Raw genomic sequence first — 25,752 nt, forward strand, 5'->3', positions numbered from 1 at the left:
TCGGACCTGAACCCAGCCATCGCCGATACCCCAGTGTGACAGAGACTTATTGCTTTGGGGTCCAGCTCAATATTCCCCTTCTTGTGAGCTCCTTTGTCATCTCACCCCACAGAGTTCACTCTTACCAGCTCCCATGAGCAAAGAAAGGCACCTTCTGACCCCCTCAGCCTCAGTGCTCAACCTGTCTGCATTAACTTTCGCCAGTCCAAGATATGGGTCTTTCTTTCTTATTTCTCGACCCTTTCCTCCTGAACAGTCACTGGCTGAGGTATTCAATCCCACTCGTCGCGCCGTTACTCGCAATCGTTACTCTTCCACCTCAATCGTCGCCCAGTCCTCCCCTCCACTTTGCCCAAAGTTTGGCTTGGAGTTCAACCTCCGGAGCAGCTTTGCTCCACCCATCTCTGTGATCGACCGGATTGCTGCTCCATTCATAGAACAAACCTTTCCCGAGCCAGCTCCCTCATTTGATAGTTAAATTTCACCAGAAACTAATTGTCCTCCGTGGCTGCTCAGGCGGGAGGCACAGTGGGCGGCTCTCAGTCAGCAAGAGATCCAGAGGTGGATGGTCGAGTGGGACAGGGTTTCGCAGCTCCCGGGAACAAAGCCAGGTTTGATCCGAGGAGGTTTGCAGACGAGAGCTTTAACTCTTTGATTTTCCTGAGAAACAAAAACGCACATTCCGGCCTCGAGATGATGAAAAATATCAAATGCGTGGTGGTGGGGGATGGGTGAGTAATCCTTGTTATCATCTCCCTGGAGTTACGACTATGTTCCAATTAGATGGGGTCTTCAGCCTCTAAAAGTGCGACAACCGTTCCTTTCCCTCTCCCTTCCTTCCCTGAAGGCACTGACAGGAGCTTGAATACATTTGCTTCAATCCCAGTCTCTCTTCTCACCATTCTTTGGGCTAGAATCAGAGAATTTACAGTGCAGAAGGAGGCCATTCAGCCCATCAAGTTTGCACCAGCCCTTGGAAACAGCACCCTACTGAAGCCCACACCTCCACCCTATCCCCGTAACCCCACCTAGCCTTTTTTTTGGACACTAAGGGGCAATTTAGCATGGCCAATCCACCTAACCTGCACATCTTTGGACTGTGGGAGGAAACCGTAGCACCCGGAGGAAACCCACGCACACACGGGGAGGATGTGCAGACTCCGCACAGACATAGACCCAAGCCGGGAATCGAACCTGGGACCCTGGAGCTGTGAAGCCATTGTGCTATCCACAATGCTACCGTGCTGCCCTAACTTTGTCACTCTCTCCTCAAACGTCACTAATCCTCTCGTCTTTCCTTGTTTCCTAAAAGGCCACTTCTCTGAACAAGCTCTTTAGTCAACTTTAGTTGCTCAGTGTCACATTCTATTTGACAGTCGCTCCCATGATGCACCTTGAGGGGGGGAGGGGGGTGTCAAGCAAAGTTAAAGGCCACAAGACCACTGCTGATTTCCAACGTGCGGATAACGAACCGGATTTCTCTGTTTGTGCAGAGCCGTTGGGAAAACCTGCCTTCTCATCACCTACACGACTAATGACTTCCCCGAGGAGTACATCCCCACAGTGTGAGTATCCGTCTCTACTTCTTTCATTTTTACTTTCAGCTCTTCCTCACCAGGGACAGTTACTTTGAGGGTCGAGGTCCCGGGTTTTCCTGGGGCCATGGGGCCAGATTTCCCCTCGTGAGGCGAGTCTCCCGCGTCAGGAAATAAAAGACACCCGTCACGCCCAATTTTCACTCCGGGGAGACGGAGGCAGGACGGAATCCGCCAACCCCAGGAGATAATTGTAGCGGACCACAGGGTCGGGGGAGTGCTGAGGCACACAGTCCTCTGGACTTAGGCCCAGTTATATTAAATGTTGTTAACCTCTCTAGTCCTCCACCTCTATGCTCCCCCATTTCCACATGCCCCCTCCATACCATCCATGCTCCTCTGTACCCCCATGTCCCTTCTCACCCCCATGCTATCTCCATAGCCAGTTCCCCAGTTCCCCATTATGGGCAGACCTCAGGAGCCATGTGGCGATGAACAAAAACTTCAAACAATCTAATGCATACATAGAATCCCTACAGTGCAGAAGGAGGCCATCTGGTCAACACAAACCCTCCGAAAGAGCACCTTACCTAGGCCCACACACCCGCCCTATCCCCTTAATTCTGTATCGCCACCAAACCTTTTGGACACTAAGGGGCAATTTAGCGTGGCCAATCCACCTACCCTGCCCACCTTTGGGTTGTGGGGGTGAGACAAAGGAAGAATGTGCAAACTCCACACGGACAGTGACCCGGGGCCGGGATTGAACCCGTGTCCTCGCCACCGTGAGGCAGCAGTGCTAACCATTGCGCCACTGTGCCGCCCTTTAGAACTAGGAAATAAAGGTGTTCAAAGATATTTTAAATTACAAACTGGGCAGCATTTTCTGTCCCCCCTCTGCCCCCCACCTACTGCCCATCCCTAATTGCCCTTAAGAAGATGGAGGTGAGCAGTGAGCTGCCTTCGGGAACCGCTGCAGTCTCTTAGGTGTAGGTACACCCACACTGCTGTTAGGGAGGGAGTTCCAGGATTCGGACCCAGCTGCAGAGCAGGAACGTCCGATACATTTCCAAGTCAGGGTGGTGAGTGACCTGCAGCCTCAGAGTTACTCTTGTTGGACTGACAGCTTTTCCCGCCTTCCTTTGCAGCTTCGATAATTATTCCACCAACGTGACCGTCGACGGGCAGGCAGTGAACCTGGGATTGTGGGACACGGCCGGCCAGGAGGACTATGACAAGCTCCGACCTCTCTCCTACCCTCAAACCGTAAGGACCTGTTCACACTTTTACCAAGAAAACAGGGTCCCCGGTCAGCTCTGTGGGCTAGGAGCATGGCGCAGTCTTACGCCAGGAATATGGGATCAGTCCCTGGACTGGCTGAGGTAGATCTTGGAGCTTACCGCCTCCTCACGGTACGGTGGCGGGAGCCATGATTAGCAGCCCTTGGCGGACTGCAGGAAAACGTTGCAAAGCTCTGTCCTGCTGTCCACTGCGGCCGCCATCTTGGACCCTCCTCAGCTCTGGGATCCTGCTTTCCACATTCAAATTCCTGAGTGCACGTTTTGTTCTGTGGCCTTCGGGATCACTTACCGATTGGACAAACCACTACTTCATAAAAATTGTTCGACGGAGCTTGAGCATCGCTGGCAAGGCCAGTTCTTGTTGCCCATCCCTAACTGCCCTTGAATTGAATGGCTTAAGGGCACTTATCCACGCTGCTGTGGATCTGGGGACACCTGTAGGCCAGGCCACCTAAGGAAGGAAGATTTCCTCCCCCCCGCCCCCCCCCCCCGGAGGACATAATTGAACCAGGTGGGTTTTTAATGACAATTGAAAGTTTCAAGGCCCTATTTCCGAGACTCGTAAATTAAATTTAAATTCCTCCCGCCGAAGGGGATTTTGAACCCATACTCCCTTGGAGTACTAGGTTAGTGACTACGCCATCAATCAAAGTACACTATTAGAATTAGAATTAGAATTAGAACAGTACAGCACAGAACAGGCCCTTCGGCCCTCGATGTTGTGCCGAGCAATGATCACCCTACTAGTTGGGCCTGGTGTCGAGTGGAAGGGAAAACAGGCTTCTGAGGCCTCCTCTCTTAATCATTGTACTTTGTTTGTTTCCAGGACGTGTTTGTGATCTGCTTTTCCCTGGTCAGCCCCGCTTCCTTCCAGAATGTACGCGCCAAGGTGAGTTATTGGGCCCCATGGCCGGCAGCAGAGAAAGTGGCCATTCAGATGATCGCTAGCGGGGTGGAAGGCTAGATCAGCAAGGTTGACTCCACCCCCACTTCTCTGCTTTTCTCTCTCTAAAATCTGAACACTGTTTTCTTTTTCGAACGCGTTTCCAATTCTTTCTGAAGCCCGCTTGGTCTCAATCACAGAATTGTTACGGGGCAGAATGAGGCCATTCGGCCCATCGTGTCTGCCCCGGCTCTCCAAACGGACACCGTGACTTAGCGCCGTTCCCCTGCCTTTTTCCCCCATCACCCCTGCACGTGGTTCCTATTCGAATAATCCTCCAACGCCCTCTCGAATTGCCTCGATCGAACATGCCTCCCCCACACACTCCCAGGCCTCGTATTCCAGATCCCATCCACTCGCTGTGTGGAAAAGATTTCTCTCGCCTCACATTTGCTTCTTTTGCAGGCCACTTGAAATCTGCGCCCTCTCGTTCTTTAGCGGGTGGGAATAGTTTCTCCCCGTCTGCTCTGTCCAGCCTCATGATTTTGAGCATCTCTATCAAATCGCCTCTCAGCCTCCTTCTCTCCAAAGGGGAACAGTCCCAACATCTCCAATCGATCCTCACAACGGAATTTTCTCATCGCTGGCATCGTTCCTCTGCTCTCTCTCCAATGCATTTACATCCTCCCTCTGGCGTGGAGCCCAGAACTGTGCACAATACTCCAGCTCAGGTCTAACTAGCATCTTGAGTGGTTAGCATTGCTGCCTCACGGCGCTGAGGACCTGGGTTCGATCCCGGCTCTGGATGACTGTCCGTGTGGAGTTTGCACATTCTCCCCGTGTCTGCGTGGGTTTCGCCTCCACAACCCAAAAGATGTGCAGGGTAGGTGGATTGACCACATTAAATTGCCCCTCAATTGGAAAAAATAATTGGGTATTCTAAATTTTTTTAAAAACTAGCGGCTTGTATCAGTTCCACATGATCTCCTTGCCCCTCGCACTCTCTGCCCTATTAATAAAGCCCAGGATACTGTATGCTTAATTAACTGCCCTCTCCATCTGCCCTACCTGTGCTAGGGCATCTATGTTGGCATTGGGTCATTAAACGGGCTTCATAGATGCCAGTTGTTGTTGTAGCGTCATCCCTTCTCCAATAACTTCATGTGGGGGGGGGAAATAAATAAAGACATCCTTCCTTTATGCTTCTAGGTTTAAGGCTCCTGACTCATTCTCCAGTTGAAGTAATCTCATCTGATGTATTATTAGAAACTCTTTCGTAATGTGGAAAACTTGCATTCATCTTCCACTACTGTGGGAGGAAACCGGAGCACCCGGAGGGAACCCGCGCAGACGCGGGGGGGGGGGAGAAAGTGCAAACCCCACACAGGCAGGGGCTGAGGGCCCCGAGGCTGGGATTGAACCCGGGTCGCTGGCGCCGTGAGGCAGCAGTGCTGACCACTGTGCTGCCGTGCCGCGTTACACTCCTGTTGAAATCACTGATGACGATCGGATGATTTCCCGTAAGAAGCCGTTAATCCACGGAGCACAGTTTACTCGGCGGACTGCAAGTTGAAACGCCACCTCTTTCTCTGCCGTCAGGGGCTGAGAGTAGACTGTATCTCTGCAATTTGGAGCCCTGTATTTTTAATGGTAATCTGGCCTTCCCGCTGACAGTGGACACCGAATGATTAAGTGTACACGCCAGTCTCACCCTACACGGACCTGAACACCTCACCAAATCTCAGCGCTCGGAAACGTTCTGGCGAACAGCATATGGCGCCATTCTGTAGCTATTTGAGCTCCTTTCCCACTTTACTGCATTGTCAGCCCCACGCAGTACAGCCCATTAGCCTCGCAATTTGCTGTCCGTTGCCTTCCGTTGAATTCCCCGGCACATTGGTAGAACTTAGCGCTCCCCAAAATGCCTCCGTTTTATTGTCATTTGCACATTCAATTCCCTCCCTGACCTCGCCGTCCGTTCTTACCACCCTTCAGAAACCCTATGACCCTCCAGTTCTGGACACCACTTCCTTCATTCCACCATTGACAGCCTTGACTTGAGTTTAAAAAAACACGTAGACCCTATTCAGAGAATATGTGAAGATATATTAGAGAGTGGCCTCCTTCTGCATTGTAGGGATTCACGGATTCTATGGAAGGGTGTGCTCATAACGCGGCCAAACAGGTTGTTTGACAACCTGCAAAATCCTTCCAAACGCACCAATGGCCACCAGTAAGCGTGGGGGAGACTCCTGGTCATTCACACTTGATGTGAAGTGGCGCCCCTGGCGACAGATGCGCTGTTGCTTCACAGCGTCAGGATCTCCGGTTCAATTCCTGGCTGGGTCACTGTCTGAGCGGAGTCTGCACGTTCTCCCCGTGTCTGCGTGGGTTTCCTCCGGGTGCTCCGGTTTCCTCCCTTAAGTCCAGAAAGACGTGCTTGTTGGGTGAACTGGACATTCTGAATTCTCCCACAGTGTACCCGAACAGGCGCCGGAGTGTGGCGACTAGGGGCTTTTCACAATAACTTCATTGTACTTGTGTGACAATAATAAAGATTATTATTAAAAAAGAATAACTAGCTATGGAAACAGATGAAAGTCTGCCTGGACGTTAGATGACATTTTCAATTTAACATTACATTAAGTGCAACAAAGGTCAGTTTATTTCAACACAGTCTGTGGCATTCTGAGATGATTTGCTCCGCTCTCAGGCTATATTAACAATATTCATTTCACATCAAGCATAAAGCCCGAGGGTTTCACAAGGTTCTGCACCGCTTGTTTATGGCCTTTGAGCATCGTGGGACTCGAAGCCCTGGACAGCCATCCCTAAACCTCTCCACCTCTCTCTCTCTCGCTCGCCTTTCAATATCCTTTTTAAACAAAAACCTTTTTCACCAGCCGTTCCAATGTCTCTTTCTTTGGTTTGATCCGCTGGCACACCTTGGGGCTGCCTTGCTACGTTACGGGTGCTATATGAATGCACGTTGCTAACAGAGCTATTGTAATTCAGGAATGCAAATGGCTTGCAACAAAAACACGGAAAAGAAGCAAGATATGTCTTCACATGCATATATTTTCACTCCATTTACATGTCACCAGATAAGATCAATGCATGAAATATGACCTCATCAGCAAGGCTAATATTTACAACAGTGGACAGTTCATTCTGAATTGAAATTAAATCCACACGTAACGGATGCAGAACACTTTCTCAACGGTTCTATTCTGGACGATAGCATTTGCATACTGTATTTCCTGATTTGGTGTGGGGTGAGACGATGCAAAGTTAATACCGAAAATATTGCTCCGCAATTCTTGCTTCTACATCCATTGTTCGTCAATAAAGTCACAGTCACAAGTTTGAAGTCACTGTGAAAAGACCCTTGTCGCCACATTCCGGCGCCTGTTCGGGGTAAGCTGGTAACGGGAATCGAACCCGCGCTGCTGGCCTTGTTCTGCATCACAAACCAGCTGTCTAGCCCACTGAGCTAAACCAGCCCTAAGGGCGAGTTATGGAATTCCACCTTGAACGTCAATAAGCTGATCCCATTCCCATTGGAGACTCCCATTTGGGACCATCCCATGAGCAAGTCTGGTTGCCAACTCCACTTTTGTTTATTCCTGGAGCTTTCTTCACTTAACCTCCCACCTCTGATTATCCCCCCCCCCCCCCCCCCCCCCCCCCCGCCCCCTGAGCAAATCATTTTCCCCTCAACCTCCAATATTCACGTCTCTAATACGTGAAAGCTTTCGAAGAAAATGGAGGGAAAATTCACAATTTTCCTTTTAATTCCCCAGTGGTTCCCCCCCCGGTTGGCGAAGCGCGGGGAGGGGGGGGGTTAATATCAGGGGATATTACCCGTTCCAGCCTCCCCGGACAGGCGCTGGAATGTGGCGACTAGGGGCTTTTCACAGTGACTTCATTGAAGCCTACTCGTGACAATCAGCGATTTTCATTTCATATTAATCTTTAATTACTGGAGACCACAGAACAATCCTGCGTTTGACCACCACGCCCGAGAGTTGTTTGCCGCGTTCTTCTTCATTGTACGGCGAAGGGGAGACTTGGGCTCCATCTCTCCATTGCCATCCAATGACCCATTGCGGACATGGATGTCAGCTGAGGGCGAGCACAGGCCGAGGCGTAGGCCCAACTGTGATGCCCCCTTTTGCCGAATAACCCCCAGCCGCCACCGATTGTTCGGACTTTTTATTTTAAAATTTAGAGTACCCAATTATTTTTTCCAATTAAGGGGCAATTTAGCGTGGCCAGTCCACCTACTCTGCACATCTTTTGGGTTGTGGGGGTGCAAAACCCACGCAGACACGGAGAGAATGTGCAAACTCCTCACGGACATTGACCCAGGGCCGGGATTCGAACCTGGGTCCTCAGCGCCGTGAGGCAGCAATGCTAACCACCGTGCCACCGTGCTGCCCCCTGATTGTTCAGACTTGACCTGGTCGAGGCACTAGAAAATTGTGAGGGTGGAGCGTTTCTTGAAATGAAATGAAAATCGCTTATTGTCACGAGTAGCCTTCACTGTGAAAAGCCCCTAGTCGCCACATTCTGGCGCCTGTTCGGGGAGGCCGGTACGGGAATTGAACCCGCGCTGCTGACCTTGTTCTGTATTACAAGCCGGCTGTTTAGCCCACTGTGCTAAACTAGCCCCTCAACCAGCCGGGATTCGCCTTGGGGGTCTTGACTTGAATGAATGGGAAATAGAAACCTGGGTGCATGACAAGGGGTTCCCTGTAGATCAGGGGTGGGTAAACTACAGCCCGCGGGCCGCATGCGGCCCGACAAAGGTTTTTATGCGGCCCGCCAATGAGGTGCCCGGAATCATAACCGGCATTTTTGAAAAGCCGCCGGGGAAAAGCCGCTGAAGTAAATGCGCTTATTCAATAAGCGCATTTACTTCAGCGGCTTTTCCCCGGCGGCTTTTCAAAAATGCCGGTTATGATTCCGGGCACCTCATTGGCGGGCGGCATAAAAACGCGCGTAGTGGGGTGGATGAGTGGGGCTGTCTCATTGATCGGTTTAGTTGGGGGTGCGACCAATAGGAGTCCAGGTTACAAACAATAAGCCTTATTATTGTTTGTAACCTGGACTCCTATTGGTCACACACCCAACTAAACCGACCAATAAGGCAGCCCCACTCATCCACCCCACTACGCGTGTTTTTATCGTTGACTCGGCCGGGCTGTGCTTCTGTCAGTGTTAAGGATCAGCGCAAGCAACTTGACACCTGATTTCAACAAACTGGTAAATGACTGCAGTCAGATGCATCATTCTCATTGACATTGTTCTGTTACTTACTGAGTTACTTTGCTTTTCAAATAAATGTGCTTGTTTTTCTTTAAAGACCTTTTATTTTGGCTATTTAAAATATTAAATATTTTACTTAATATACTATGCGGCCCTTTAAAATTGTGAATTTCTGAATGTGGCCCTTGCACGGAAAAGTCTGCCCACCCCTGCTGTAGATGGTGCACTTTTGAGCAAGACAAGATTCCATCCCAGTCAGAAACCTAGGGAATGTGTCAATCTTTGCAAGCCATCCCCCCCCGACATGGGGAAACTTGTCAAGCACACGTCTACTCCACTACGCCCAGCCGTCTGCTTGGCTGCTCTCCAGAGTTCTTTTGTTGCGTAATTTGTTTCGATTTGCATCTAATGTTTAGAAATCCTGGCCGTTGGGACGGGCAATGCAAATGCTGCACGGAATTTGAATGTGAGATTTGGCGTGCCCCACCTGCATCGCCCATTGTCGCCGTGTAACAGGCCAAGCAATCCAGTCATTTCTGGCGGGAGGCCAGATTCCCAGAAAGAAAAGAAAACCCAGCAAAACGGCGAAATAAGAATAGTGCCCAAACTGTTTTTCCCTATTCGGTCTGACCCGGGATGTTGGGAGGAGTGAGTTCAGTTACGAGGCCGGTATAGGAGAACACAGACCAGTTCTCCTTGGAGCAGAGACCCTGATCAGAGGTTTACAAGATGATAGAGTAAATCTGAAAAGAAAATCTCTTCCCTCTGGGGAGTGTGGCAATAATCAGAGGCCGGGGCTAGCACTGCTGCCTCACGGCGCCGAGGTCCCGGGTTCGAACCCGGCTCCGGGTCACTGTCCGTGTGGAGTTTGCACATTCTCCCCGTCTTTGTGTGGGTTTCGCCCCCACAACCCAAAGATGTGCAGGGTAGGTGGATTGGCCAGGCTAAATTGCCCCTTAATTGGAAAAAGAAATGAATTGGGCACGCTAAATTTTTTTAAAATAAAAAAATAAATAATCTGAGGCCGTGGATTTAAAATCACAGTCAAAACACCTAAAGGGGGGCGGCACGGTGGCACAGTGGTTAGCATTGCTGCCTACGGCGCTGAGGACCCGGGTTCGAATCCCGGCCCTGGGTCACTGTCCGTGAGGAGTTTGCACATTCTCCCCGTGTCTGCGTGGGTTTCACCCCCACAACCCAAACATGTGCAGGACAGGTGGATTGGCTACGCTAAATTGCCCCTTAATTGGAAAAAATAATTGGGTACTCTAAATTTATAAAAAAAACAAAAAAAAAAAAAAAACACCTAAAGGGCCTCTCAGTACAATAAAGTAAAGAAAAATGTAATGTATGCACACAACAACTGTTTATAAATAAGAGAAAAGCCAGTAAAAAGATTTTCAGAAAAACAAAATGAAACGAAAAATGAAAATGGCTTATTGTCACGAGTAGGCTTCAATGAAGTTACTGTGAAAAGCCCCTAGTCGCCACATTCCGGCGCCTGTTCGGGGAGGCTGGTACAGGGCATCGAACCGTGCTGCTGGCCTGCCTTGGTCTGCTTTAAAAGCCAGCGATTTAGCCTGGTGAGCTAAACCAGCCCCCTAAAAAACACCTAAAGGGAAGATTCGGAGAAGTGTTTTTGCTCAAAGAGTTATCGGGGTTTGTTTTTAAAAAATAAATTTAGAGTTCAAGTCAATATTCTACCCAACTCCTCGCACTTCACTTGCCCCAGCAATGGCAGAGTCTGCAGATCGTGCGTTGGATTTATCAGCCATCTCAGAGTCCACTGAAATGGAGTGGACCCTCGATCCCAAGGGACTGCCAAAGAAAAAGAAGAAAATGTTAGTCTTATCCTCAAAAGGAATGCATTATAAAACAACTCAACAGCACATCACTGAGTGAAAAACCGGCCAGGCAACGTTCCACAGGTTCATATGCAGGGAAGTCAGGAATTGAGTAGGAAGCGGTGTATTGAGCCTCGATTTTACTCATAGTGGGGACTTAGGAAGGAAATGAAAATGAAAATCGCTTATTGTCACAAGTAGGCTTCTGATGGGGACGAGGCTTACGGGAAGGTTACGAGGAGGCTTATGAGGGCAGCACGGTAGCATTGTGGATAGCACAATGGCTTCACAGCTCCAGGGTCCCAGGTTCGATTCCTGCTTGGGTCACTGTCTGTGCGGAGTCTGCACATCCTCCCCGTGTATGCATGGGTTTCTTCCGGGTGCTCCGGTTTCCTCCCACAGTCCAAAGATGTGCAGGTTAGGGTGGATTGGCCATGATAAATTGCCCTTAGTGTCCAAAATTGCCCTTAGTGTTGGGTGGGGTTACTGGGTTGTGGGGATAGGGTGGAGGTGTTAACCTTGGGTAGGGTGCTCTTTCCAGGAGCTGGTGCAGACACGATGGGCCGAATGGTCTCCTTCTGCACTGTAAATTCTATGTAAAGGTTGGCCTGTAAGATGCTGAATTTTCTTCAACTATTCCTGCCAGGCACGTAGGAGAGACAGGAACATAGGTAGTAAGCAATTCAGCCCCTCGAGCCTGCTCCGCCATTCAATCAGATCATGGCTGATCTCTGCCTGGTCTCAAATCCACCTCCCTACCTATTCCCCATATCCCTTTAACCTGTTTTTAAAATCAGAAATATATCTATCTCCTTTTTTAAAAATAAATTCAGAGTACCCAATTCATTTTTTCCAATTAAGCGGCAATTTAGCGCAGCCAACCGCCCTATCTTGCACATCTTTGGGTTGTGGGGGCGAAACCCACGCAGACACGGGGAGAATGTGCAAACTCCACACGGTCAGTGACCCAGAGCCGGGATCGAACCTGGGACCTCAGCGCCGTGAGGCAGCAGAGCTAACCCGCTGCGCCACCGTGCTGCCCTTCTATCTCCTTCTTGAAACGATTTAATGATTCAGATTCTACCGCAGTCTGGGGCAGCGAGTTCCACAGATTCACCCGCCCCTGCGAGAAGTAGTTCCTCCTCATCTCAGTTCCAAATCTACTGCCTCCCAACCTATATCTGCGACCTCTTGTTTGAGATTGCCCCACAAGGGAGAAGATTTGGTCTACGTTTACTTTATCAATCCCTCTTAGTATTTTATACACCTCGATCAGGTCCTCTCTCATTCTTCTAAACCAGTGATTTTCAAAGTGGGGATCGTGACTCGCGCGATGGTGTAGAATGGGTCACCAGAAGGTCACCAAAAATGATCCCAAAGATCATCTGACCATTTACGTCCTGTTCTCTCTCCAGGTAAATTCACACTGCAGTACAGCGCATGGCCACACGAGGCTGATGTAGAGGCCAGAGCCGTGGACATCCTTGCCTCTCTGGGCCACAGTGTAGTTGGGGTAGTTTGCAGTCAGAGAGCTGTAACGTTCTCCTGCTACTGTGTTCAGCGTTAGGATCTGTATTATTTATTGAGTTCAGTGTGTCACTAACAAGCCCCGTGCATCTTTTATCAGAGTCTTAGTTAACCCGGACAAACAGCCTCCTCCACTCCTACACTCCGCCCCTATGTCCACTCCTTCCACTTCTCAATTGTCTCTCCACAACAGGGCTCTTGTCCTTCAAGTATGATTCTTTTTTCATCACCTCCCCCGCCACTATCCTTCCCCACACCCCCCCCCCCCCCCCCTCCCCTTCCCAGGTACTCGTCTCTAAGCATCCGTCTCTGCCGTGTGGCTATAGGGACTCCATCAGCTGAATCGGTTCCTGTACAGCAAGGACTTTTGCATCTACCTTTATCGAGAATTCAATTGTTCGCCAAAGGTGGCGTTAGCTGGCAACTAAACTGGGCTCATGGATACAGGAGCCGGTGAAATGTTGCAGGTGTCTGGAATGGAATGGGTCTGCACGTTTTGCATGTTGGTCAGCTGAGCTGTGCCCAGCATTGTGATTTTTTAGCATGTTTTCGGTCTGTTACATATTCACCTGGGAAACGGTACTGACAGGCTGTGGCAAATGTACATCATGTAATTCGCACTGTATAGTATTACGTTCACTCTGTATAGCATTGTGTCCTTGTGGGCTCTGTCTGTGAGCCGTTGCGCGGCTCTGCCCACAGGGGGAGATGAGGAGCTTGTACAGGGCTCCACCCTCGGCTCCGCCCATGGCTCCACCCATGGCTTCTCCCACTACCGGAAGTGGAAAGTGCTGCAGCCTTGTGAGTCTGCCCTCAGTTCTTCTGGTGGCAGGCAGGCTCAGTTGTAAGTCTATTAAAGCCACAGTTTACTTCCTATCGTGTCTCGAGTGAATTGATGGTCACATCACAGGCGTCCAGTCACATTCTGTCTGACCGTGTTTTTATTTCAGCCGTTACGGCTCCTGTTTCTGCTGGAAGTTTTGAGTTTAAATTCCTATCCGAGGTCGCGTGAGGTTTTGTTAGGAGTGAACATGACGTTGTTAAAATTGTGCAATACTGAGCCTGTTAGGGTGGCACTCGGCGCAGTGGTTAGCACTGGGACTGCGGCGCTGAGGACGCGGGTTCGAATCCTGGCCCTGGGTCACTGTCCGTGTGGAGTTTGCACATTCTCCTCATGTCTGCGTGGGTTTCACCCCCACATCCCAAAGATGTGCAGGTTAGATGGATTGACAGCGCCAAATTGCCCCTTAATCGGAAAAAAATAATAATTGGGTACTCTAAATTTAATTTTTAAAAATATTGAGCCTGCTAATCATTCCAGCGTTTGTGGGCAATTTTCCAAATGCTAACAATGGGCGTGAAGATATAAAATAATCCTGAGTTACACGCTTTAAAATGGTGTCAGGGTGGAGCTCAATTTACAACTTTACAGGATAATAATACAGAAGATTCATTTTGGAAGGTCGAATTTGAATGCTGAATACAGGGTTAAAGGCAGGATTCTTGGAAGTGTGGAGGAACAGAGGGATCTTGGGGTCCACGTACATAGATCCCTCAAAGTGCCATCCAGGTTGATCGGGTTGTTAAGACGGCGTATGGTGTGTTGGATTTCATTAACAGGGGGATTGAGTTTAAGAGGCGCGAGGTTTTGCTGCAGCTTTATCAAACTCTAGTTAGACCACACTTGGAATATTGTGTCTGGTTCTGGTTGCCTCATTATAGGAGGGAAGTGGATGCTTTGGAGAGGGTACAGAGGAGATTTACCAGGATGCTGCCTGGACTGGAGGGCATGTCTTATGAAGAAAGGTTGAGGGAGCTAGGGCTTTTCTCACTGGAGCGAAGAAGGAAGAGAGGTGACTTGATAGAGGTGTACAAGGTGATGAGAGGCATGGGTAGAGTGGATAGCCAGAGACTTTTCCCCAGGGTGGAAATGAGTGTACGAGGGGGACATAATTTTAAGGTGATTGGAGGATGGAGTAGGCCATCTGGCCCCTCGAGCCTGCTCCGCCATTCAATGAGATTATGGCTGATCTTTTGTGGACTCAGCTCCACTTTCCGGCCTGAACACCATACCCCTTAATCCCTTTATTCTTCAAAAAACTATCTATCTTTACCTTAAAAACATTTAATGAAGGAGCCTCTACTGCTTCACTGGGCAAGGAATTCAATAGATTCACAACCCTTTGGGTGAAGAAGTTCCTCCTAAACTCAGTCCTAGATCTACTTCCCCTTATTTTGAGGCTATGCCCCCTAGTTCTGCTTTCACCCGCCAGTGGAAACAACCGGCCCGCATCAATCCTATCTATTCCCTTCATAATTTTATATGTTTCTATAAGATCCCCCCCTCATCCTTCTAAATTCCAACGAGTACAGTCCTAGTCTACTCAACCTCTCCTTATAATCCAACCCCTTCAGCTCTGGGATTAAACTAGTGAATCTACTCTGCACACCCTCCAGTGCCAGTACGTCCTTTCTCAAGTAAGGAGACCAAAACTGGACACAATACTCCAGGTGTGGCCTCACCAACACCCTATAGAAATGCAACAACACTTCAGATGTCAGAGATTCTCTGGATACGGTAAGTAATAGACGGGATTTTTCACATATGGACTATCAAAGGGTGGCAGTGATTTCACAGGAATGGGGCACAGCAAGAATGCAATGGCATACAAGTGCAATAGTGAGTAAAGATGGACCTCAAATAGTTCTCCTACATTAATGAGTCACGGTACTTCGAAAGGACTTTGTGGGCTGTCAGCACTTTGCAACACCTATTGGGTGTGGAAGGTGCTATTTAAATGCAAACCTTTAGGCAGATAGCAGCAGCAGCCTGGGGAGGGGGGGGGGGGGGGTTAAGGATTGGGGGGAGGGAAAACTGTGCACATGGGTTTGTGGAGGGTGCTATCTCTCTCTTTTTTGTTTTTTTCTTTTTTCTTTTCTTTGTTTTTGTTCTTTCCTTTTGTTTGAAGTTGCTCTTGAAGCTGGGGGGGGGGGGGTATTGTTCATGGGGTGTTACCGTGGTTGTATGTTAATAGAGTTAAGATGTTTATATTTTGTATTTTGTAAAAATTTCAACAAAAAAAAGTGCAAACCTTTCTTTCTTTTTCCCATACTTCCATAAATTGTACGTGCGGATAAGTCAGCCGTGGCCAACTTTCTCTTTCCCTTCCCTCCTTACACAGTGGCACCCTGAGGTGAAACGGCACTGCCCCAACTCCCCCATCATCCTCGTGGGCACCAAGCTTGACTTACGGGATGATAAGGAAACCATTGAGAAACTGAAGAAGAAAAACCAGGCACCCATCAGCCGCGAGGAAGCTGAACTGATGGCGAAGGAGATTGGTATGTGACGTTCCTACCAAGAAACGCGGAGATACGCGCTCGCACATTAGTTTGATCATTGACAGTCCCATGAGTGGCAAAATGTTTCACATAGTCAGGGCATCGGACATATCTGAACAGAATGTTCTATTCCAGAAAACCAGTTGGTCATGGACGGTCGTCGAGTCAATTTCTCATCAGCCTTACATTTATTTACGGAGTGAGACATTACAAGTATACACCTCCTAACTCAACCACGCACACAGTTTTAGTCAGTACCTATTTATATTTTGATGAGTGACAAAGGAGGTAGCCTTGGGAAGGGATATGTTCATACCTGCAGATGTGCAGGTCAAAAACTATGGGGCTGGATTCTCCGATTTTGGGGCTATATCCGGAGGATCCGTGGAGTTTTACGTGGGAAAGATCGGCGAGGCCGCATCACCGATCCGCCGGAGCGGTGAGGGGCGAGCAGCCGCGCCACGCAAAACGCACGGCCTTCCCGATATAAACGGCCGGAGAATTGCCGAAGACCCGACCTGCCAGATAGTGCACCCCTGGACACCCCCAGGCCACCCCCCACCAGCCCACGAAGAAGCCCCCCCCCCCCCCCCCGACCAGCAGCACGGCTCCTGCCCAACCGTGGCGGCGCTAGACACGGTCCGCAGCCGCCACGTCGGGTTCCCCACCGCTGAGACCACACGTTGCCCGCCCGGTCGGGAACTCAGCCCATCGAGGGCGGAGCATCGGGGGAGGTAATGTCCTGAGGCCGTCCCAATGGTGTGCGGCGTGGTCCTTGATGGCGCCATTTTGGAAGGGGCGGAGCATCCGAAAACAGGTGCCGCCCCCGATTCGGTCGTGAAAAGGGATTCTCTGCCCGATCGCCTATTACAAAATCGGCGGTGATGAACGAGGAATCCCGCCCATGGTCTTTATCCTGAAAATCTCCACCCCCCTCTCCACCCTCCATCTCCCCCTCCCCGCACCAACACTTGTTCTGACAATGTGACCTGCAGGGCAAAACAGCTTGGCCTAGATATTTAGCAGGGCTATCTGTTGTGTTCTTTGCATTGTTCTGAAGGTTGGTGAAGGTTGTAGTGTTGACAAAGATGTTTCACAAACAAAGCTAATTTATTACGCTACACTTAATTAGATTCAAACATTTGCTGAGGAATTAGATAAGCAAAGAATACATGACACTTCTACAATACTAAACTATGCTATCAGCTAAACTATCTCACATCTACTCAATCTGGCTCCCTTCCACTGTCTCCCAGACGTCAAGGAGGCATGTGATATGTATATGGTTGCTCTATAGCACCATCTAGTGACTAGAGTAGTAACATTACATTAGCCCTGTATGTTCCTTACAATATCCGCATATTGTGACACTACCTTCTTTTTTACGGTTTCCCAAGTCTATCCTTATCATTATGAGCTTGATGTCCACTCCACCTGCCGTATTGGGAATAAATTGGTGCAGTGTCCAGGTCCAAAACAAACGCTGAGCCCGTTGCGTGCGTGCGTAAGTGTTTAATGCCTGTTTCAATACCGACCTCCGGTGACCCTCCCACCCCGCTGACAACTAAACGTCACACCCCCCCCCGCCCACTGCATACATTTGTGACACCGGGGCGGCACGGTGGCACAGTGGTTAGCATTGCTGCCTACGGCGCTGAGGACCCGGGTTCGAATCCCGGCCCTGGGTCACTGTCTGTGAGGAGTTTGCACATTCTCCCCATGTCTGCGTGGGTTTCACCCCCACAACCCAAAGATGTGCATGCTAGGTGGATTGGCCACGCTAAATTGCCCCTTAATTGGAAAAAATGAATTGCTTGCACATGAATTTGGTTATTGACAGTCGCACGTGTGGCTTGACTGATCAGGGCACGGGATGCCCTTTGAACATTCCGGAACAGAATGTTCTGTTGCAGAAGCCCAATTATTGAAGGATAGTGAGTGGAGCCAACTTTCCTCAGTCTTACATTTAGTTACAGAGTGAAACATTACAAGCATATGCCTCCTAACCCAATCACGCCCACAGTTTCGCTATGTGTTTATTTATACATGGAATCGCAAATTACGCCCACAATCCACAAATAATTAAACGCAATTCGTGTACAATTAAGTTTGCGCCTATACTCATTGGGTCTTGGAAGAATGAAGGGTGGTCTTATTGAAACATTGAGGCTGGAAATGTCCCGACCTCCCCACCCATGGTGGGTTCCCGCCAGCCCGGCTGGCAAGCATCATAAATGGCCAATGGGGAGCCACTTACACCACCAGAAAACAGACCGTGATGGGGGTGAGGGAGGGCAGAAAATCCTGGCCTTAATATTTTGAAGAGGTTTGACTGGCTAAATGCTGGAATAATTTCCCTCACGAGAAATATGGAAAATGAGGGAACACAGTTTCAAAATAAGGGATGTCCGATTTAAGGTGGACTTGATTTTTCAGAGGGTCATTTGAACTTTCTTCCCCAGAGGGCAGTGGAGGCTGAGCCAGTGAATATATTCGAGGTTGGGCGAGGCAGGCTGTTGATCTACAAGCGAGCGAGTTTGGGAAACTCAACTCCTCGAGGTGTTTGAGGCCCAAGGTCGCCAAGGGCAACTCGGGCCTCCACCACTCATATGGAACGAACATTCCCCATACATCGCCACCCTCAATCCCTTCCACTCACCCTTGAAATGGGCATGTCCAAATCTCTAAAGACCTTTTACATGAACAATGGTTAGTTCAATGGCACTACCATCGCTGAAACCTCAACAATCAACTGGACGTGTCATAAGGGCCGCACGGTAGCACAGTGGTTAGCACTGTTGTTTCACAGGCTCCAGGGTCCCAGGTCCGATTCCCGGCTTGGGTCACTGTCTGTGTGGAGTCTGCACGTTCTCCCCGTGTCTGCGTGGGTTTCCTCCGGGTGCTCCGGTTTCCTCCCACGAGTCCCAAAGACGTGCTTTTAGGTCATTTTGACGTTCTGAACTCTCCCTCTGTGTACCTGAACAGGCGCCGGAGTGTCGCGACTAGTCACAGTAACTTCATTGCAGTGTTAATGTACGCCTACTTGTGACAATAAAGATTATTATTATATTAATACTGTGGCTATCAAGGCAGGTCAAAGACTAGGAATCGCATGATGAGTAACTCACCTCCTGATCCCCCCACAGCCTGTCCACCATCTACAAGGCACAAGTCAGGAGTTTTTTTTTAAAAAATAAATTTAGAGTACCCAATTCATTTTTTCCAATTAAGGGGCAATTTAGCCGTGGCCAATCCACCTAGCCTGCACATCTTTTGGGTTGTGGGGGCGAAACCCACGCAGACACGGGGAGAATGCGCAAACTCCACACGGACAGTGACCCAGAGCCGGGATCGAACCTGGGGCCTCGGCGCCGTGAGGCCGCAGGGCTAACCCACTGCGCCACCGTGCTGCCCTAAGTCAGGAGTTTAATTACATAATACAGTGCAGAAGGAGGCCATTCAGCCCATCACGTCTGCACCGGCCCACATTAAGCCCTCACTTCCACTCTAACCCCGTAATCCAATAACCCCTCCTAAACTTTTGGGACACTACGGGCAATTTAGCACGGCCAATCCACCTAACCTGCACGTCTTTGGACTGTGGGAGGAAACGGGAGCACCCGGAGGAAACCCACGCAGACACGGGGAGAACGTGCAAACTCCGCACAGACAGTGACCCAGCGGGGAATCGAACCTGGGACCCTGGCGTTGTGAAGCCACAGTGCTAACCACTTGTGCTACCGTGCTGCCCTCGTAGGAATACTCTCCACTTGCCTGGATGAGCGCAGCTCCAACCACACTCAAGAAGCTCGACACCATCCAGAACAAAGCGGCCCCGCTTGATTGTTCCTCCTTCCACATTCACTCCCTCTACCACTGACGAACAGTGGCAGCCGTGTGTACCATCTACAAGATGCACTGCAGTAACTCACCAAGGTTCCTTAGGCAGCACCTTCCAAACCCACGACCACTACCATCTGGAAGGACAAGAGCAGCAGATACCTGGGAACCCCACCAGCTGGAGGCTTCCCTCTAAGTCACTCTTGGAAACTAATCGCTGTTCCTTCACTGTTGCTGGGTAAAAAAAATATATCATCCTCCCTAACAGCACAGTGGGTGTACCTACACCTCTGGGACTGCAGCGGTTCAAGAAGGCGGCTCACCACCACCTTCTGAAGGGCAACTAGGGAAGGGCAATAAATATTGGCCTAACCTAATACCACATTCCGTAAATTAATTTTTTTTTTAAATGACCACGTCCGTAAGGCCTGCACAATCCTTGTGAATGGGCCTCGCCCGATCACCATCCATCTTTGTCAGGGAATCGCGGCTTTCGACTCTGTCTACCCATCAGAGGACAGGCTTTCCAAAGCATGGGGGGGGGGGGGGGGGGAACAAGCTAACCATAAACAAGCAGAGGCCATGGGCTGAAAGTGCTGATCTCTTATATTTTGATTCACGCAGGATCTGTGAAGTACATCGAAAGCTCGGCCTTCAAACAGAAGGGTCTAAAGGCAATATTTGACGAGGCTATTCGAGCTGTCATCTTCCAATCGGAGCAGAAGAGGAGGATACGGTGCCGTATTCTGTAGAATATCGAGCAGGAAATTACCACGGCGAGGGTGGGGGGGGGGGGGGGGGGGGTGGGTTAAATCCTTGACAATTCCTGAGGTGCTGGACAAATTCGTGGAGTTTGAAATCGATTGGAGCTCTCATTGCCAATCTTCGCCCCGCTGATAGATTCTTACAACTCTGGACGTGGCCATTCGGCCCTTCGTGTCCGCTGTTTGAAGGTGCTATCCAATTGGTTCCACTCACCCTGTTCTCGCCCGAGGTCCCTGTCTCCCCTCACTCAGTTTGCTATCAAACATTACCGGTGAATCTGCCTCCATCTCCGTTTCGGGCACTGCCTACCAGATCATAACCAGCCCCGTGTAAAAACAAATTCTCCGCGCTGGGTACTTTTGACGATCGTTTTAAATCGGTTCTGTCCTCTGGCAACCTTTCAGCCACTAAAATCAGATTCCCCCCCCCCCCCCCCCCCCCCCCCCGCCCCATTTGCATTGATCAAACCTTTCACGATTCTGAACACGTTTCTGAAGACCATTCGGATAAAGTCCCATGCGTACTGGATCTTCTCCTGTGTGTCTCGCATCTGGCGATTAATATGTGAGGTGCTTAGCTGATAGAATGAGTGACGCTGCCCCCTTTCCTTCACTGGGTTGTCTAGCCCAGGTCTTGTTGGAAACAGCTTCAGCCTCGCTCGCCCATTAACGCTCTGGGTGAATTAACATGGACCACAAACTTAACTGTCCTTGTAAGCATTGAAAGCATTAAAAGGGCAACACTCAGGGGGTTGGGATTTCTGTGGCGAGCAACTCATCTCCCGACTCCCCAAAGCCCTGACCACCCTCGGCAAGGCACAAATCAGGAGTGTAACGGGATACTCTCCACTTGCCTGGATGGGACCAGGTCAGGCAACACTCTAACGGGTTTGACACCATCCAGGACAAAGCAGCCCCGACTAGATGGACACACCATTGACCATCTTAGATGTTCACTCCCCGCTCCCCCCGCCGCCCCCCACCATTGCACGGCAGCACGGTAGCATGGTGGTTAGCATAAATGCTTCACAGCTCCAGGGTCCCAGGTTCGATTCCCGGCTGGGTCACTGTCTGTGCGGAGTTTGCACGTCCTCCCCGTGTGTGCGTGGGTTTCCTCCGGGTGCTCCGGTTTCCTCCCACAGTCCAAAGATGTGCGGGTTAGGTGGATTGACCATGATAAATTGCCCGTAGTGTCCTAAAAAGTAAGGTTAAGGGGGGGGTTGTTGGGTTACGGGTATAGGGTGGATACGTGGGTTTGAGTAGGGTGATCATTGCTCGGCACAACATTGAGGGCCGAAGGGCCTGTTCTGTGCTGTACTGTTCTATGTTCTATGTTCTATGTTCTATTGCACAGTGGCGTACGCGTGTGCCATCCACAGGGGGCTCCGCAGCAGCACCCCAAAGCTCCCACAACAGGGACCTCTACCGCCTGGCAGGGGCACCAGATGCCAGGTGGCAACACCACCGATTGATTGATCATGTCCAAATGTTGCTGCTGACTCAGTATCACAGGGTCAAAGTCTTTGGAACTCTCTAAGAGCACGGTGGGTGTACCTACACCCCATGGGCTGCAGCGGTTCCAGAAGGCGGCCCGCCGCCACCTTTTCAAGGGCAATAAATGGGCAGTAAATGCAGCCTTGGTCAGCCCTCACCTCCCACAGGCGAGCAGATTTTTTTCTTTAAAAAAAAAACCTTTCTCATTTTTAACATCTTTTTTTGCCAATTGCCAATTTAACCTTTTCTATCTCGAGGAAACCAGTCCCAGGAACCGAGACTTATCGCCTCCGATATATTTAATCCTCATCTTGAAGCAACGTGATATTCCTGATTTACCTAGATGGATGTTCCTTCTGAAAATGTACTAAATTTACCAAATGTTTTGTTTTTGTTCCCGGAGCTGTTCACAGTTCGATTCCCCGGTTACCCCGCCCGGTCTGCAGTGTATCGTTTGCTCCCTTCACCTGTGACCGGAAACTGGCATAACAGAAGCCCCCAGTTGAATTTTGCCAAAGGTTTTGTGGGGCCATTTTTCTTTTTAAATTCGGGATATGTGTCGATCGGCTGAACACCGTACCCGTCCCTCGCGTTCGCTGAGTGACTCCCTTCGCTTCCGGGAGAGGGGCACAGCGGGAGTGACTGGCACCATGCCTTCATTCTCACCAACGTCCGCAACGCACAAAGAGAGTTCGCGGCAAAACTGGACACGCCCAGCGTTGTAACGGAGGAACCGGGTCCTAGACTCTGTGGGGAAGAGTCAGGTTTGGTTTTTCTCTCCTCAATGGCATTGAAACTTGTCCTTCAAAACTTAACGGTCGGTCGGTGGGAATAAGCGATGGCGATGAGAGCAAGCAGCCAGTTGATTCACTCTCCCCACGTGTGTGGCCCCATCGATCCCGATGGGTAGAGAATCTCTTCCTGGCGGGGAAAAGAAAATATCTGACAAATATCCTCTTGAAAATATTCTCAAATAATGAGCATTTTATCCATTGGTTGTTTTGCGTGACTTCTTGAAATAAAGTTTACAAAAAAAAAGTTTTTAAAATTCTGACCAAACTGAGCTCGTCCAATTTATCATAGAATTTACAGTGCAGAAGGAGGCCATTCGGCCCATCGAGTCTGCACCAGCCCCTTAGAAAGAGCACCCTACTGTTTTGTTACCTGTAGGGCAGGTAATCTGTGCTACTCAACTCAATTACAGTCGAGGCTTTGGAAGAAGGCTCAAAGTCGTCCAGAAGTTTTACAGAAGGTTTATTGAGCAACACAACTGAAATAACTGCGTGAGTTCTTACTTTAAGAACTGTACTAGGAGAAAGGTTACAACTTTTCCATACACTACAACTAGGCCTGACCACACTGGCAGCCCTGAGGTAAATCTCTGCCTCTGTTCTCCTCACGGTCTGATCCACCCAAGAGGCCAGAGGGCTGCTTGCTTCCCCTTTTATACACGCCAGTGCTGCCCCCTAGTGGTCTTTCCATTACCCATCAGCCCCTTCTGTACATACCCTTTTTTTAAAATAAATTTTAGATTACCCAATTATTTTTTCCAATTAAGGGGCAATTTAGCGTGGCCAATCCACCTACTCTGCACATTTTTTTTGGGTTTGTGGGGGCGAAACCCACGCAGACACGGGGAGAATGTGCAAACTCCACACGGACAGTGACCCAGAGCCGGGATCGAACCTGGGACCTCAGCGCCGTGAGGCGGTTGTGCTAACCACTAGGCCACCGTGCTGCCCTTTCTGTACATACCCAAGTGAAGATCACTACACCTACTTAGGCACTTGCCTCCATCCTATTCTCGTGACCCAGTAACCCCAACCTAACCTTTTGGATGCTAGGGGGCAATTTAGCACGGCCACTCCACCTAATCTGCACGTTTTTGGACTGTGGGAGGAAACCGGAGCACCCGGAGGAAACCCATGCAGACACGGGGAGAACGTGCAAACTCCGCACAATCGCCCGAAGCTGGAATTGAACCTGGGACCCTGGGGCTGTGAGGCAGCAGTGCTGACCGCTGTGCCACCGTGCCGCCTTATAACGCAGCTTGAGAATCGTAGATTCATAAAATCTCTGCAGTGTAGAAGGAGACCATTCGGCCCATTGAGCCTGCACTGACCCTTGAAAAGAGCACCCGACTTACGTCCATGCCCGGACCCTATCCCCGTAACCCCACCTAACCTTTTGGCGCTGCGAGGCAGCAGTGCTACCCACTGTGCCACCATGCCGCCCCAATTCAGACGCCAAGATTTGCTTCATTCGCGTTACGCAAGACTTCTGTTCCCAGGCCTCAATGTAACATTCCCAGTTTAATATCTGCTTTAGTAATAAACAACAGAAAGTGCTGGTGAGACTCAGCAGATCGGGCAGCACCCGCGGAGAGAGAAACGGAGGCCGAGGGCGGCACGGTGGCGTAGTGGTTAGCAGTGCTGTCCCACGGCTCCGCGGACCCGGGGTTGGCGGCTGGGGTCTTTCCAGCCCGACCCTGCGGTCAGTCCAGCCAAAGGCCCTTAGCATCGGAGGTGGGGCCGGTGAATCCCGCAAGCAGGCGTGTCCGGAAAATCCCGGCGAACGTTTCGAGTCCAATTCGACCCTTCAACACGACTGCTTTTATTTCCGACCTCCAGCACCTGCCCTACTTCTGTTTTTAATATCTACACCGCCTGATTCCAATGATTGGATAATTCTGCAGTTGACTAGCACAAAAAAAAACAACTTTGAATGTTCGGGGAGGTGAGGGTTCAACACCTTGAGTCAAAGAGATTACTGCCGTGGTCAAACATCCGTTATCTCTGTGCACTTTGAACTGCTGAAGAGGATGCCGTGTTGCGAATATTTGTCAAGCGCTCAGGGCTCTGGGAAATAACTATCGCTCACTCAATGGCAAAGTGTTTTGTCGCCCTCTTGCAGTGAGAGGAAGGTACTGCAGGAAGTACATTGTGCCTCTTTTGTGCACGTCTTTCATCTGCACAAAATAAGCACGTGCAAATGTATGTGCTTGTTTGTATTTGGGTGCGGTTCATATAATCCCTGCAGTGCAGGAGGCAATTCAGCTCCATCGAGTCTGCACTGACCCTCTGAAAGAGCAGCCTACCTTTGCCCTCCCCCGCCCTACCTCTGCGACCCCACCTAACCTGCACAACTTCAGACACACGAGGGACAATTTCGCACACCCAATCCTCCTAACCTGCACACCTTCAGACTCTGAGGGGCAATTTAGCATTGACCACATCTTTGGACTGTGGGAGGAATCCGGAGCACCCGGATGGAAACCCACGCAGGCCACGAGGAAAAGTGCAAACTCCACACAGTCACCCGAGGCCGGAATCGAAGTCAGGTCCCTGGCGCTGTGGGGTAACAACGTTCACCACCGTGCCGGCGTGTTGCCCAGATTGCGGGCGGAATCTTTGGCGAGAGGTCAGGGGTCACGCCTCCCGGCTGGAGTGGCAGCAGGGGACCCCCCGTGGATGTGAAAAACTGAGTTTTACCCGTTGCACACACCTCATTTGGTGGGGGGGGGGGGGGGGGGGGGGGGGGGTCCATCGGCCACCCTGCCCAGAACTTAGTCCTGCTGGAGCTGACGGGGTTACAGCAGCAACAGCCCCCTAAATTAGTGTTCCTGGGCGAATAATCCAGGTGCAATGATCTGGAGACACGTGTTCAAATCCCAGCTGGAAAATTCAAACTCATTTAAATGAACCTGTAATTAAAACATCAATAACAGTAATGGTGGTGATGGAACCACTAGATCGGCATAATAATTCCATCACGGTTCTCTTTAGGGAAGGAAATCAGCTCACCTCACCTGGTCTGGCCTACCTGTGACTCCAGACCCTCAGGAGTCGCGAGAAGGCGACACAAACAAAGGTTTATTTGGCAAACAAAAGTAAAATCTGCAACCTGGCAGATGGCATGTTAATCACAGACGGGACTACTGACAATGTCGGT

At 50.1% G+C, this 25,752-nt stretch overlaps 1 protein-coding gene across 1 annotated transcript; it reads left to right on the plus strand.

The window, feature by feature from the left end:
* The first annotated feature begins 572 nt into the window (after positions 1-572).
* LOC119956346 (ras-related C3 botulinum toxin substrate 1-like) lies at positions 573-20,314 on the plus strand. The gene is made up of 6 exons (XM_038783497.1): positions 573-731; positions 1,494-1,565; positions 2,684-2,801; positions 3,663-3,725; positions 15,544-15,703; positions 20,168-20,314. The coding sequence occupies exons 1-6, from the start codon at positions 694-696 to the stop codon at positions 20,293-20,295; spliced, it is 579 nt and encodes a 192-aa protein (XP_038639425.1). The 5' UTR covers positions 573-693; the 3' UTR covers positions 20,296-20,314.
* Positions 20,315-25,752: the final 5,438 nt, after the last annotated feature.

This window comes from Scyliorhinus canicula, chromosome 23, assembly GCF_902713615.1.
Source record: "Scyliorhinus canicula chromosome 23, sScyCan1.1, whole genome shotgun sequence".
NCBI classification, from domain to species: domain Eukaryota; kingdom Metazoa; phylum Chordata; class Chondrichthyes; order Carcharhiniformes; family Scyliorhinidae; genus Scyliorhinus; species Scyliorhinus canicula.

Coding starts and splice junctions, on each gene's coding strand:
- LOC119956346 (XM_038783497.1), top strand. CDS start 694: ATGATGAAAAATATCAAATGCGTGGTGGTGGGGGATGG. Junction 732..1,493: donor TGCGTGGTGGTGGGGGATGG/GTGAGTAATCCT, acceptor CTGTTTGTGCAG/AGCCGTTGGGAAAACCTGCC. Junction 15,704..20,167: donor ACTGATGGCGAAGGAGATTG/GTATGTGACGTT, acceptor TGATTCACGCAG/GATCTGTGAAGTACATCGAA.